Source organism: Emys orbicularis, unplaced genomic scaffold (assembly GCF_028017835.1).
Source record: "Emys orbicularis isolate rEmyOrb1 unplaced genomic scaffold, rEmyOrb1.hap1 scaffold_94, whole genome shotgun sequence".
NCBI lineage: Eukaryota > Metazoa > Chordata > Testudines > Emydidae > Emys > Emys orbicularis.
Genome location: NW_027045201.1, coordinates 51,431 through 63,289, shown reverse-complemented (window position 1 = coordinate 63,289; position 11,859 = coordinate 51,431). Strand labels below are relative to the sequence as shown.

General features: G+C 64.6%; 2 protein-coding genes across 3 annotated transcripts; both read left to right on the top strand.

Annotated features, from left to right (window-relative positions):
* On the top strand, window positions 1–3,637 carry LOC135895116 (apoptosis regulator BAX-like). The gene is made up of 6 exons (XM_065423185.1): window positions 1–49; window positions 475–523; window positions 1,309–1,476; window positions 1,912–2,047; window positions 2,273–2,377; window positions 3,517–3,637. Exons 1-6 carry the CDS (start codon window positions 1–3, stop codon window positions 3,616–3,618), a joined length of 609 nt encoding a protein of 202 aa, XP_065279257.1. The 3' UTR covers window positions 3,619–3,637.
* A 3,689-nt stretch (window positions 3,638–7,326) lies between these two features.
* LOC135895118 (apoptosis regulator BAX-like) lies at window positions 7,327–11,545 on the top strand. Of its 2 annotated transcripts, XM_065423188.1 has the most exons (6): window positions 7,327–7,407; window positions 7,640–7,691; window positions 9,011–9,181; window positions 9,373–9,505; window positions 9,861–9,959; window positions 10,189–11,545. In XM_065423188.1, the coding sequence occupies exons 1-6, from the start codon at window positions 7,350–7,352 to the stop codon at window positions 10,222–10,224; spliced, it is 549 nt and encodes a 182-aa protein (XP_065279260.1). In that variant the 5' UTR covers window positions 7,327–7,349; the 3' UTR covers window positions 10,225–11,545. The 2 variants fall into 2 exon arrangements, with proteins under 2 accessions (XP_065279260.1, XP_065279261.1); XM_065423189.1 differs by lacking the exon at window positions 9,861–9,959.
* The last annotated feature ends 314 nt before the right edge of the window (window positions 11,546–11,859 follow it).

Sequence of the window (11,859 nt, the reverse complement as noted above, 5' to 3'; positions counted from 1 at the left end):
ATGGCGGCGGCTCCGGGCGGGGAGAGGGAGAGCGGCCGGGGGGGCGGCGGTGAGCGGGGGGCGGGGCTCGGACGCCTGGGTCCCCTCCGGGGTGGGGAGGGAGCCCGGACGCCTGGGTCCTCTCGGGTGAGGAGGGGGCTCGGACGCCTGGGTCCTCTCCCGGGTGGGGGTGGGGAGGGAGCCCGGACGCCTAGGTCCTCTCGGGTGAGGAGGGGGCTCGGACGCCTGGGTCCTCTCCCGGGTGGGGAGGGGGCTCGGACGCCTGGGTCCTCTCCCGGGTGGGGGTGGGGAGGGAGCCCGGACGCCTGGGTCCTTTCCCGGGTGGGGGTGGGGAGGGGGCTCGGACGCCTGGGTCCCCTCTCGTGTGGGGGTGGGGAGGGAGCCCGGACGCCTGGGTCCCCTCCCGGGTGGGGGCCGGGAGCCCCTCGGTCCCCCTGTGACGGGGGCTCCGGGCCCGGGTCTCTCTCTGTGCAGGGGCCACGTCGGATCAAATCCTGCAGACGGGAGCGGTTCTGCTGCACGGGTGAGCGGGGTCGTGTCGTGGGGCTGGGGGTTCAGGTATGGGGCTGTCGGGGGTGTCGTGGGGCTGGGGGTTCAGGTATGGGGCTGTCGGGGGTGTCGTGGGGCTGGGGGTTCAGGTATGGGGCTGTCGGGGGTGTCGTGGGGCTGGGGGTTCAGGGATGGGGCTGTCGGGGGGGGGGACGGGGCCGTGTCAGAGGGTTTGGGGGCTGTGTCGTGGGGCTGGGGGTTCAGGTATGGGGCTGTCAGGGGGGATGGGGCCGTGTTGGGGGGCTTGAGGATTAGGTACGGGGCTGTTGGGGGGGATGGGGCTGTATCACAGGGCTGGGGGTTCAGGTATGGGGCTGTCGGTGGGGGTGTCGTGAGGCTGGGGGTTTCAGGTATGGGGCTGTCGGTGGGGGTGTCGTGGGGCTGGGGGTTCAGGTATGGGGCTGTCGGTGGGGGTGTCGTGAGCCTGGGGTTTCAGGTATGGGGCTGTCGGTGGGGGTGTCGTGAGGCTGGGGGTTTCAGGTATGGGGCTGTCGGTGGGGGTGTCGTGGGGCTGGGGGTTCAGGTATGGGGCTGTCGGTGGGGGTGTCGTGGGGCTGGGGGTTCAGGTATGGGGCTGTCGGTGGGGGTGTCGTGAGCCTGGGGTTTCAGGTATGGGGCTGTCGGTGGGGGTGTCGTGGGGCTGGGGGTTCAGGTACGGGGCTGTGTCAGGGGAGGGGACAGAGCCCTGTTGCGGGGCTGGGGGTTGGGGGCTGCGTCTCAGCGTCTGGCGCGCGGCTGACCCCGTCTCCCCCGCGGCAGGTTCATCCGGGACCGGGCCCAGCGCTGCGGGGACTCCCAGGCCGTGGAGCTGAGCCGGGCAGAGCTGGGGGGGCCGGAGCCCCCCCCCTGCGACGAGAACACCAAGCGGCTGAGCGAGTGCCTGCGGCGGATCGGGGACGAGCTCGACAACAACACCGAACTGCAGAGGTGGGGGCCACCCCCCCATCTCGTCCCCTGCCCCATCCGGTTCCGGGGGCTCTATGGCCTCGGGCAGCCCCCTCTGCCTTGTGTCAGCCCCAGCAGAGCCCCCCTCCCCTGGGGACTCCTGGGTCCATCTCTCTGCCCTGGGCAGCCCCCAACCTGCCTGCCTGTCTCCCCCAGCTCCTTTGGCTCCCCGCTCCATCCACCCCCAGACGAGTCTCAACCCTCCCTGATTCCAGCTGGCCCCTCTTCCACGTTAACCCTTCCCCAAGTGGGGAAACTGAGGCAGGCGGTCTCACCTTTTCGTCCCCTCTTCCTCTGGGGCGGCAGGATTGTCCCCCTCCCCCCGGCAACCAGCGGGTTCTGTTCCTCCCACCCGGTGGAGGGGTAACACCCCCCCTCACCCCCCCAGGCCTGGCTCTAACCCTCTGTCCCCTGCAGTATGATTGACCGGGTGGGGGCCCACGCCCCCAAGGACGTCTTCTTCCGCGTGGCCGCCGAGATGTTCTCCGACGGGACCTTCAACTGGGGCCGGGTCGTGGCGCTTTTCTACTTCGCCTGCAAGCTGGTGCTCAAGGTGGGGCGGCTGGGAGACCCCCCCGCTTCCTCTCCCCCAGCTGTGAACCCCCTGCCCCGTGGCCCTCTGCTTCCCCTCCCACCCCCCACAGCCCTTCTGCTACCCCTCCCCCTGGCTGTGAGACCCCTCCCCCCTGTACAGCCCCCGACTGCCCCTCCCCTCCTGAATGTGCTCCCCCACTGGTTCACCAGCTGCCCTTACCCTGCTGCCCCCCTCTTCCCCCAGGCTCTGTGCACCAAGGTCCCCGAGCTGGTGCGGACCATCGTGGGCTGGACGTTGGAGTACCTCCGGGATCATGTGCTGGCCTGGATCCAGGCCCAGGGAGGATGGGTGAGTCCAGCCAGCACCGGCTGCCCTCCATCCCCCGTTACCCCCCAGGCTGCATGCAAATGAGGCACTGTCCTAATTTGCATAGCTAGCGAAGGTGCCTAAGTTGTGACCACCTCCAAAGCCGGTGGGTTATTCTACAGTTAGATTCACCAAACCGTTAACAAAACAGCGTCTAGCGACTGAAAACCAAATTCACCCTGCGTCAGCTTCTCCCCGTCCCAAGGAATCAGGTCAGCCTGTGTCCCGGGCCGTCCCCGAACCTCCACTTCTAACTGGGGTTCAGGAACCACAAAGCTTCGGGCGGGTTCCCGGCAGGGACGGGACAGGCTGCCGGCTCGCGGCGTCTCTCTGGAGACACGCAGGGGCTGGGCAGGGCCTCGCGCCGTAGCATAAAACGCTCCTCGTGCTTGGAAATCCGCGGGCCGGAGAATCAGGGACACGCTGGAGACGTCTCCGGGGTCGTTTATCTCCTCGGCCACGGGCCCAAACCCAGCCCCTGCGCGTGGAAAGTCACCGGCCAGGCTGGAGTCCGAGGTCACAGGGCCCCGAGGTGTTTTGCTGATGGCCGGGGGCGACCGTTGGCCGAGGAGAAGGGCTCGCTGGAGAGTTGACTCGTGCTGGGCTGACGGGGTGTGTGTGTGTGTGTGTAAAGTGCCCTGTGGGCGTCCCGTCCCCCCCCGAAACAAACCCAGCTGGGATACCAATGCAGAGCCAATGTGTCCAAAGACAGAGTCTAAAGTCCTGGCTCCCAGCCCCCCCCACTCTTTCCCACCCCACCACCACTAGACCCCACTCCCCTGCAAGGGCCAGGGAGAGAACCCAGGAGTCCTGGCTCCCAGGCCCCCCCTGCTCTAACCACTAGACCCCCACTCCCCTCCCAGAGCCAGGGAGAGAACCCAGGAGTCCTGGCTCTCAGCCCCCCCCTGCTCTAATCACTAGACCCCACTCTCCTCCCAGGGTTGGGGAGAGAACCCAGGAGTCCTGGCTCCCAGCCCAGTTCCAAACGCACTAGACTCTGCTGCCTCCCAGCGATCCCAAACCCGTTGTGTGGCGCTGCCCCCACCCCAGAGCCAGCCGCATGTCAGCCTCATTCATATGACGGTTCAGTGGTGCCCTTTGCTCTTCTCCCCCCCCCCCAGGACGGCCTCCTCTCCTACTTCGGCACGCCCACCTGGCAGACCATCACCATCTTCGCTGCTGGCGTGCTCACCGCCTCCCTCACCATCTGGAAGATGTCGTAGGGCGGGGGTGGGGTGCGCTCCGCGGCACCCCATGTCTGGCCAGACTGCGCTGGGCTCCCCGGGGCCGGCTCCCCTCGTCCAGCCTCACTCCCTCCGCGATTCCCGGTGCCTTGTGCTCAACTCGAAACAAACCTCTCGGGACCCCGCGCTGCGCCTCCCGGATCGGGACCGACGTCGGTGGACACTGCCGCTCCGTGGGGCCGGACGCCCTCCTGCATCTGGGGCAGAGACTTGAGAGGCCTTGAGCCCCACCCGGGGCTGGTCGGCGTTTAACTCCCTGCCGGGCTGGCTGCCCGCAGGGAATCCTGGGCCGAGATCTCGGGGGCCGGAGCCGGCTCCGGGGGCCGAACTCGGGCCGAGGTCCGGCGCTGGTTCCCCCAGCGAGATCCGTTCTGCGGGGAGCTGAGGGGGGTGGGCTCAGGCCTGGCTGCCCGTGACCTGGCAGACTCAGTTTCCTTCCCCGAAACACCTGTCAGGGGCCCCCCCTCTTTTGACTTCCCCCTCTGCTGCTCAGCTCCCCCCCGCCCCATAGCACCTCCCTGGGGATTTCCAATGCCCCCCCAGTCTGGCAGGGTCCCCCCATGAGGCGCCTCTGTCCGGGGTACCCCAGTGCCAGGTGCCTCTGTCCTCCCGCCCCCCAGTGCTGTGCACAGCGCCTCCCCCGGGTGTAAAAGCCGGTTGCCCCCTCCATCCAGCGCGGCCTTGGGGCCCCCCTCAAAGCCCTGCTGGGGGGCTGGTTTTGGGGATGCCCCCATAGCAGGGGAATCCTTGTACAGAGCACTCACAACAGTACTGTAGTGGGGGAGGGGACTGGCCCCATCTTCCCCCCTCCCCCACCATTACCCCCCCCCACCCCGGCTTCTAGTGGGAGGCGGGTGGGACGGGTCCCCCTACGCCTTTGTACTGTAATTAACTTAATACTGTTTCTAAAGCGATGTGTGTTCTCAGGTATGGGGGCCGACCCCCTTCCCTAGCAGCCGTGGCCCCCCTTCACCCCATTGGTAAACTCTTGGGGGGGGGGACAGTGGGCGGCTCCCAGATTTGCCCCGAATGTCCCTCTGCAGCCACCAGTCGGGGCTGGGGGTTGCCAGGAACTTGGGGGAGGGTGCTGCTCCCAGCTGTGATGGGGGGGGCAGAGCAACTGTTCCTGGGTTAGCACCCCCTTCCCCCCCAGAAAGGCTGGTTTGGGGTGTGGAGGATGAGAGGGGAGCAGCTGGTGAGTTGTCCCTCCCCTCCTCCTTCCCCCCCCCCCGGGCGCACACGCTGCTGGGGGCTATTGGCACATCTGGAGCTTCCCGCCCCCCCACACCCCCCCCAGCACCCACCCTTAGGCTGGGATCTCCGCTGCAACTGGCCCTTTGAACCCGGGGGGCAGACGCTCCAGAGCCAGGAGCATCCCTGGGGGGCTTGGGGCAGACGCATGTGCCGATGAACTGGGGGGAGGGGGGTGGGACTTGAAATGATTGGGGAATATGTGATGTCACAGGTGGGGCGGGGCTAATTGGAAGGGACTGATGATGTAATGGAGTGGGGGGTTGGGTGTCTGATGTCACTGGTGGGGCGGGGCTAATAGGAAGGGTCTGATGATGTAATGGAGTGGGGGGTTGGGTGTATGATGTCACAGGTGGGGCGGGGCTAATAGGAAGGGACTGATGATGTAATGGAGTGGGGGGTTGGGTGTATGATGTCACAGATGGGGCGGGGCTAATAGGAAGGAACTGATGATGTAACGAATTTGGGGGAAACATAATTTCAACCTCTTCTCATTCCCATCCCTGTTCTGTGCCCCCCCCCCCCCGGTGTACCTCACCCCTCTTCCCCACTGGGGGCCCCCCACACTGTCCCCCCATGCACTGACTTTCTGCCTAGAGGTAGCCATGTACTGTCTCTGGGGTGTCCCCCACCCCGGCTAGTGGCTGCGCCCCCTGGATCAGAATGGGGTGGGGTCAGCCAGGGGGAGGGGTCCACAGTGGGCAGAGATCTCCCCCCCCCCCCACACACACAGGGGCCTCGGCTGCTGGTGCCTCTGGACTCTGATTTTTTTATCTCTCTTTTGTATTTACTCAGTGATCGTCACCCCCCATCCATCCGTCTGCCCCCCCATCCGTCGTGGTCCCCCCCCCAATCCCTATCTCGCCCCCAACCGGGGTCTCTGTATTTAAGATTCTTCCTTTGTAATTTTTTCTACCGTGGCTGTTTTGATACCAGGGTGAGGGGTTGTGTGTAAAATACATAAAATAAACTCTAAGGACGGAGCTGGTCGGGTCTTATGTGGGGGCTGGGGAACAGGACAGGTGCTGCGAGCTTCCCTCTGGCAGTGCCCTTGGTGCTGCGACCTTCCCCCTGGCAGTGCCCCCAGCTGGCGGAGCTGAGGGGGACATGGGCCAGAACCTCCCGCCGTTTCTATTCTCAGTCCCATGGGTCACACTCAGGGGCCCATCAACCCCGGCATCCTGGCTCCTGCTGCTCCAGCGGGTGGGGCAGGGAGCCCCCTTCAGGGCAGCAATGGGGCAGGGGAAGTTCCCCACCCGCCCCCCTAGCGGCTGGCTCACAGCTGGAGCCCAGCCCCCCAGCGCAAAGAAAGGATTAACCCCACAGCTGCTGCATGACACTAGTGCCAGTCAGCCCTGCCTGGATTGGGGCCCCTATCACTCAGCCCCCTCCCAGAGCCGGGAGAGAACCCAGGAGTCCTGGCTCCCAGCCCCCGCTGCTCTAACCCACTAGACAAGGCCGGCCCTTGGCCCAGTGGCTCCCAGGCAAGGAGCCCCCCCTCCAGTTAACCTTACAAATATCTTATTTGTGATTGCAGCCCGTTTCACGACGGCGCCGCACGATTTGCACACGCGATTCACTCTGCAGCCAAACCCGGCACCCCAGGGGCCTAGATTGGGGGGATCCCATGCCCACAGACCCCCCATCCTCTCTGTGCTTTGTCCACCAATCAGGCGTAACCTGTGACACCCCAATGTGGGTTCATTGGTTTCTGGGCCCAGACTGGTTTCCCAGGTGTGGTGTGAATGCATCCTTGGATTCGAGTTTCACTTCACTTCCCAAACCAACCAGCACAATCCAGGCGTGGCCCAGCCACGCTGTTAGCGGACGGGGCGGATGGAGATCGCACTGAACGCACCCTGGGGTAGTCGTGACCGAAAGCACGATGACACGTTCACAACTGCACGATGCACACGGTTCGCACAGTCCCACTTCGCGCCGATCCTGGCTCTTGGCAGGACTGGCGACGCCCCGGCCCCCGTGTATCACCCGCCGGGGCCTGGCCACGCCATTCTGGGCCCCATGTCTGCCTCCAACCCCCGGCCGTGCAGGGGGCTGGTGAAAAACAAATCGGTGGATGGGACGCCGGAAACATGGGATTTCGACCGCTCGGTTTTCCCGTCTATCGATCACGACAACCTCCCCCCCGCCCAGGCTGTCACGTGCCCCTAAATCCCCCTCCCCTCCTAGAACTGGGGAGAGAACCCAGGAGTCCTGACTCCCAGCCCCCAACCACTAACCCCCCACTCCCCTCCCTGAGCCAAGGAGAGAACCCAGGAGTCCTGGCTCCCAGCCCCCATCCTGTTCTAACCACTAACCCCTCCCCCCTCCCTTCCCCGAGCAGGGCAGAGAACCCAGGAGTCCTGGCTCCTGGCCCGGGGCAGGACACGTGTAAATGGGCGGGATGCGGATTCTGCCCTGCAGCGTCAGGCCGGGCGGGGTCCCGGGGCAGCAGCGGGATGGAGACACACCAGGCCGGGGGGCTGCCGCTTGCCCCAGCTCGCCCATCCCCCACCGGTAGGAGCCCCCGTGGGGGGGGGGAGCTTTCACTTTCGATTCACGCGGGGAAAACTGGAGGGGGGGGCCGGACTCCTGGGTTCTTTCCCCGGCTTGGGGGGAGGGGCTGGGAGCCCGGACGCCTGGGTTCTATCCCCGGCTGGGGGGGGGGGTGCTTTAGTGGGGGAGGGGCTGGGAGCCCGGACGCCTGGGTTCTGTGCAGGGAGCCCCATGAATTTTCTCTCCCTTTGAGGTGCCGAGAGCATTTCCTGCATCAAGCAAATCGGGGCGTCCCTGCTCCGGGGGTAAGTGGGGGACCCCCCCTGGGAACGGGGGTCCCTGGAGCTCCGCCCCCTCCCCTCCCGCGTGCCCCTCCCCCCGCACCTTTCTTCTGCCCCCCTCCCCCCAGCCACTACAGTCCCCTGCCCTGCACCCTCTTCCCAGGGAGAGTCCCTGAGACCTTCTCACCTGCACCCCGGCTTTCCCCTGTGCCCCCAAATCCTCACCCTCCACAGGCCCCTCCCCCACCAGCACCCCCTCCCCCTAGAGTCTCTCACCTGCACCCCGGCTTTGCCCTGCGCCCCAAATCCTCCCCCTCCACGGGCCCCTCCCTCACCAGTGCCCTCGTGCCCCCTCCCCACCAGCACCCCCTCCCGCATCAGCGCCCCCTGCTGCCCCCTCCCTCACCAGAGCCCCCACGGCCCCTCCCCCACCGACACCACCTTGTTAAGTAAACTAACATGTATTTAAAAAGAAAAGAGAGGGCGCGTTGGTTAAACGCTCCCTGTACAGACAGACTTGAATTCAATTCTTGAGGTTCAGGTACAGGGCAGAGAGGAGCTCGTAGTTGCCAAAAGTCCTTTTAGAAACAGTCCATCGGTTACAGGCCAATGTCCGTATTCGGGGCGACTCCGGTCAGCGACTGGGGATCTCGATCCTTCTGACTCAGGGTTTCCCCCTCTGGAAACCCAAAGCGGATCTGAGATGAAGCAGGATCGTGTCCCGGGTTTTTATACATTTCCTGCAGCCTTTCGGCCCGAGAAAACAAGCGGCTTCACTTTCCTTCTCCCAAACATCCTGGCAATTAGCACAGGGTCATTTACCCATTGAACAGCTCAGCTGCGGGTTACCACAACCTGCCAAGAGACAGAGAGACAATAATACCAGTTCCCTCAAGTGTCTCCCTAAATACTCCGACTCCTGTTTTGAACTTTGACTCAAAGCTGTAGCAATAGACAAGCCTGGTTTGCTGACACCCCGAGCCCTGAGCAAACAGCCCCCCTTGCTCTGAACAAAGCCGGCTGCATCCCCAAGCTCTGGTCAGTCCCAGTTCTTCCGAACCCGGCTGGGAGTGAATGAAACCTCCTTCCGGCCCTGTCCCCTTTCCGTGAGATATTACTCAGAACGTCCCAGCCCCCTCCCCCTGGAGTATCCTGCACCCCCACCTTCCCCCCAGTACTTCCCAGCCCCCTCCCCCTGGAGTCTCTCTCCTGCACCCCCAGCGCTTCCCAGATCCCACCCCCTGAGCCCCTCCCTCCGACAGGCCCTCCCCCTCCAACACCCTCCTCTGCCCCCCCCCCCCCCCCCACGGCCCGGTAACCCACCCCCGCTGGTTCCCTTCCAGGTTCGTCCGGTCCCTGCTCCAGCAGCAGGGCCCCGGGTCCCCCCCGGCCCGGTCGGTCACCATGGAGGAGCTGGGGGGCCAGGACACCCCCGATGGGCCCCGGGTCACGTCCCTGCGTGAGACTCTGCACCGGATATGGGGGAGCATGAGCCAGAACCCCGAGATCGACAGGTGAGGAGACCCCGACCCGCAGCCCCCCCCACCCAAGTCCAGATGGTGCCCCTCACTCCCGACTCGCAGCCCCCCCCCTTCAGACCTGCCGGTGCCCCTCACTCCCGACCCGCAGCCCCCCCCCCTTCAGACCTGCCGGTGCCCCTCACTCCCGACCCGCAGCCCCTCGCTGATGCCCCCTCTCCCTGCAGCTTGGTACAGTGCATGGCGGGGCAGCCCCCCCTGCCGGCGCTGGCCACGGTCTCGGAGAAGGTGTTTCATGATGGCATCAACTGGGGCAGAGTCGTCGTCTTCTTCTACTTCACCTACAGGGTCATCGCCCAGGTAATGGGGGGAGGGGGGCACTGTGCCCGCTGCCCGGACGCCTGGGTTCTCTCCCGTCTCTGGGAAGGGAGTGGGGGCTAGTGGTTAGAGCGGGGGGGGGGGGCGGCTGGGAGCCAGGACACCTGGGTTCTCCGGCTCTTGGAGGGGGGAGGGTCTGTTGGTTAGAGCGGGGGGCGCTGGGAGCCAGGATGCCTGGGTTCTCTCTCTGGCTCTGGGAGGGGAGGGGGGGGTCTGTTGGTTAGAGTGTGGGGGGACTGGGAGCCAGGACTCCTGGGTTCTCTCCCCAGATGGGGGTGGGGGCTGGGATCCCAGCTGGCCGCTCACCCTCCACACACACACACAATCTCTCCCCCAGGCTCTGGGCGGGTCTGACTGTCTCCGGTCCCTGGTCGACTGGGCCCTAAACTTCCTGTGGGAGCGAGTCGCCCCCTGGATCCAGCGCCAGGGGGGCTGGGTGAGTGCGGAGACCCCTCCCCCACCCCAGAGATTCCCCTCCCCCATTCTGGGACCCCTCCCCCACCCTAAAGGGACCCCCTCCCTCCACCCACAGGCGCAGCCTGCTGCCCCCCCCCGGCAGTCCTTCCCCCATCTGCCCCCCTCTCTCATGGGGGTGCTGGGGGGGTGTCTCTGGGTGGGGGAGGGTCGCATACATCTGCCACTAACCTCCCCCCTCCATTTGCCAGGACTCCATCTTCAGCTACCTCACCTCCTCCGCCTAGGGGGGGCACAGACACCCCCTGGGGACGGCATCAGCAGCTGGACAGAGCAGCCCCCGCTCTGCAGCAGAGACCCCACTGGCTGGACGGGGGGGGGGGAATTACCCGATGCCTCCAGCTCTGCAGAAGCGAAGGCAGACTGGGGGGGTCTGGGGGGGGAAAACGTGTGAGCATCTCCCCCCCCGCAAAAAAAAAAAAAAAGAAAATCACAAATGAAAAAGGACAAATAATCAGGGCTGCCAATGAATCACGATTAACTCGCAACAAATTAACTCGATTTAAAAAAATCAGTCGCGCCGAATCGTCCTTTTACCGTCGCTGTTCAAGGGGAGCAAGACCCATTCGAATGGGGGATCGATACTTCGGGAGCTCGAGACACTGAAACCAACCGCAGCGCGGGCTCTGACGTGCGTTCCGGGCTGAGTCCCGGGGACAAAGATTTGCCCTGGAGAAAAGCTAAACACTCGCACGGGGGCTGTCGTGCGAGCGGGAAAGTGCAACGTGCGAATGTAGAATTATCTTTGTGTTACGTCGCTGCCCTCGAAAACCGAACAATGTCAAAAGCGCCTCCAAGTCCACTCGGGCCCACTTCCCGTTCGGCCAGTCGCCCGACAAACCAGAGAATGCTGCCTGCTTCTTATCAATTGGCCCCTCCCAATTTCACCACCGTGAAAAACGTGTCACGGACCGTGACCCTTCCCCGTGAAATTTGATCCCCTCCATGCTTCTGGGAGCCCCAGCTCCGAAGGCAGCACAGAAGTGAGGGGGCCAATCCCATGACCACCCTACAGCAGGCTTGCGACACCCCCCCCGACAATCCTCTTTTGGGGTCGGGGACCCCATGGTTACAACAGTGTGAAATTTCAGAGGTAAACAGCTGAAAACGTGAAATTGACCAATTTTGAAACCCTCTGGCCGTGAAATTGACCAGACTGGACGGTGAATTTAGCGGGGCCCAGATTATTGACAACGTCCCCCGAACCGGAGAGCCGGCGTTCACGCGGTGCTGCTGTACCCGGCGTTGTAAGATATTTATGTGCCAGATCTGCTAAACGTTCGTCTGCCCCGGCCCGCTCCGGCCTGTCGATTGCACTCGCATTGGTTCATGTGTTTCTATGGGGTCAATGTCTGTAATCCGACATCACAACCGGCAGGGAGGCCGGTGCGCGGGGTGTCCCGCGGCATAACCGAAAGCGATGCAGAAAACCGGCCAGACCCATCGCTCGCCCATCTCCGTGGGGTCAGTTCTTAGCGAACGGCGCGACCAAAACCGCGATTCAGCGCGGCTGACAGCCCCGCAAAGAAATAAACGAGTGGGAAAAACAGCCGAGACTTTAGTGACTTTTTGAAAGGCCAGTGGAGAAAAACACACACACACCCCCCGCTGCCCTCTTGTGCCCCGATTTCCCCCTGCTGCCCCTCCAGTGCCCTGCTGCCCCCCCTGTGCCCTGCTGCCCCCCGTTCTGGCCCCGCAGCACCATGATCTCTCCCAAGCTGCTCCTCCCCCCCACAGCCTGTGCTCCCCACACTGCCCCCTCCCCTGCTGCCAGGATCCCCCCCCCCCACCTGCATGCTGAGCTCTGCAAATTTGGGGGGGGTCACAAGTGCCCTGATATGGAGCCTGGCGCTGCAGGACTC

What these genes read in the sequence shown, in the direction of transcription:
- LOC135895116 (XM_065423185.1), top strand. Translation starts at nt 1, where the DNA reads ATGGCGGCGGCTCCGGGCGGGGAGAGGGAGAGCGGCCGGGGGGGCGGC. An exon ending in GGAGCGGTTCTGCTGCACGG is followed by an intron (nt 524 to 1,308) that starts GTGAGCGGGGTC and finishes CCCCCGCGGCAG; the next exon opens with GTTCATCCGGGACCGGGCCC. An exon ending in CCTGCAAGCTGGTGCTCAAG is followed by an intron (nt 2,048 to 2,272) that starts GTGGGGCGGCTG and finishes CTCTTCCCCCAG; the next exon opens with GCTCTGTGCACCAAGGTCCC.
- LOC135895118 (XM_065423188.1), top strand. Translation starts at nt 7,350, where the DNA reads ATGGAGACACACCAGGCCGGGGGGCTGCCGCTTGCCCCAGCTCGCCCA. An exon ending in GGGGCGTCCCTGCTCCGGGG is followed by an intron (nt 7,692 to 9,010) that starts GTAAGTGGGGGA and finishes GTTCCCTTCCAG; the next exon opens with GTTCGTCCGGTCCCTGCTCC. An exon ending in CAGAACCCCGAGATCGACAG is followed by an intron (nt 9,182 to 9,372) that starts GTGAGGAGACCC and finishes CTCTCCCTGCAG; the next exon opens with CTTGGTACAGTGCATGGCGG.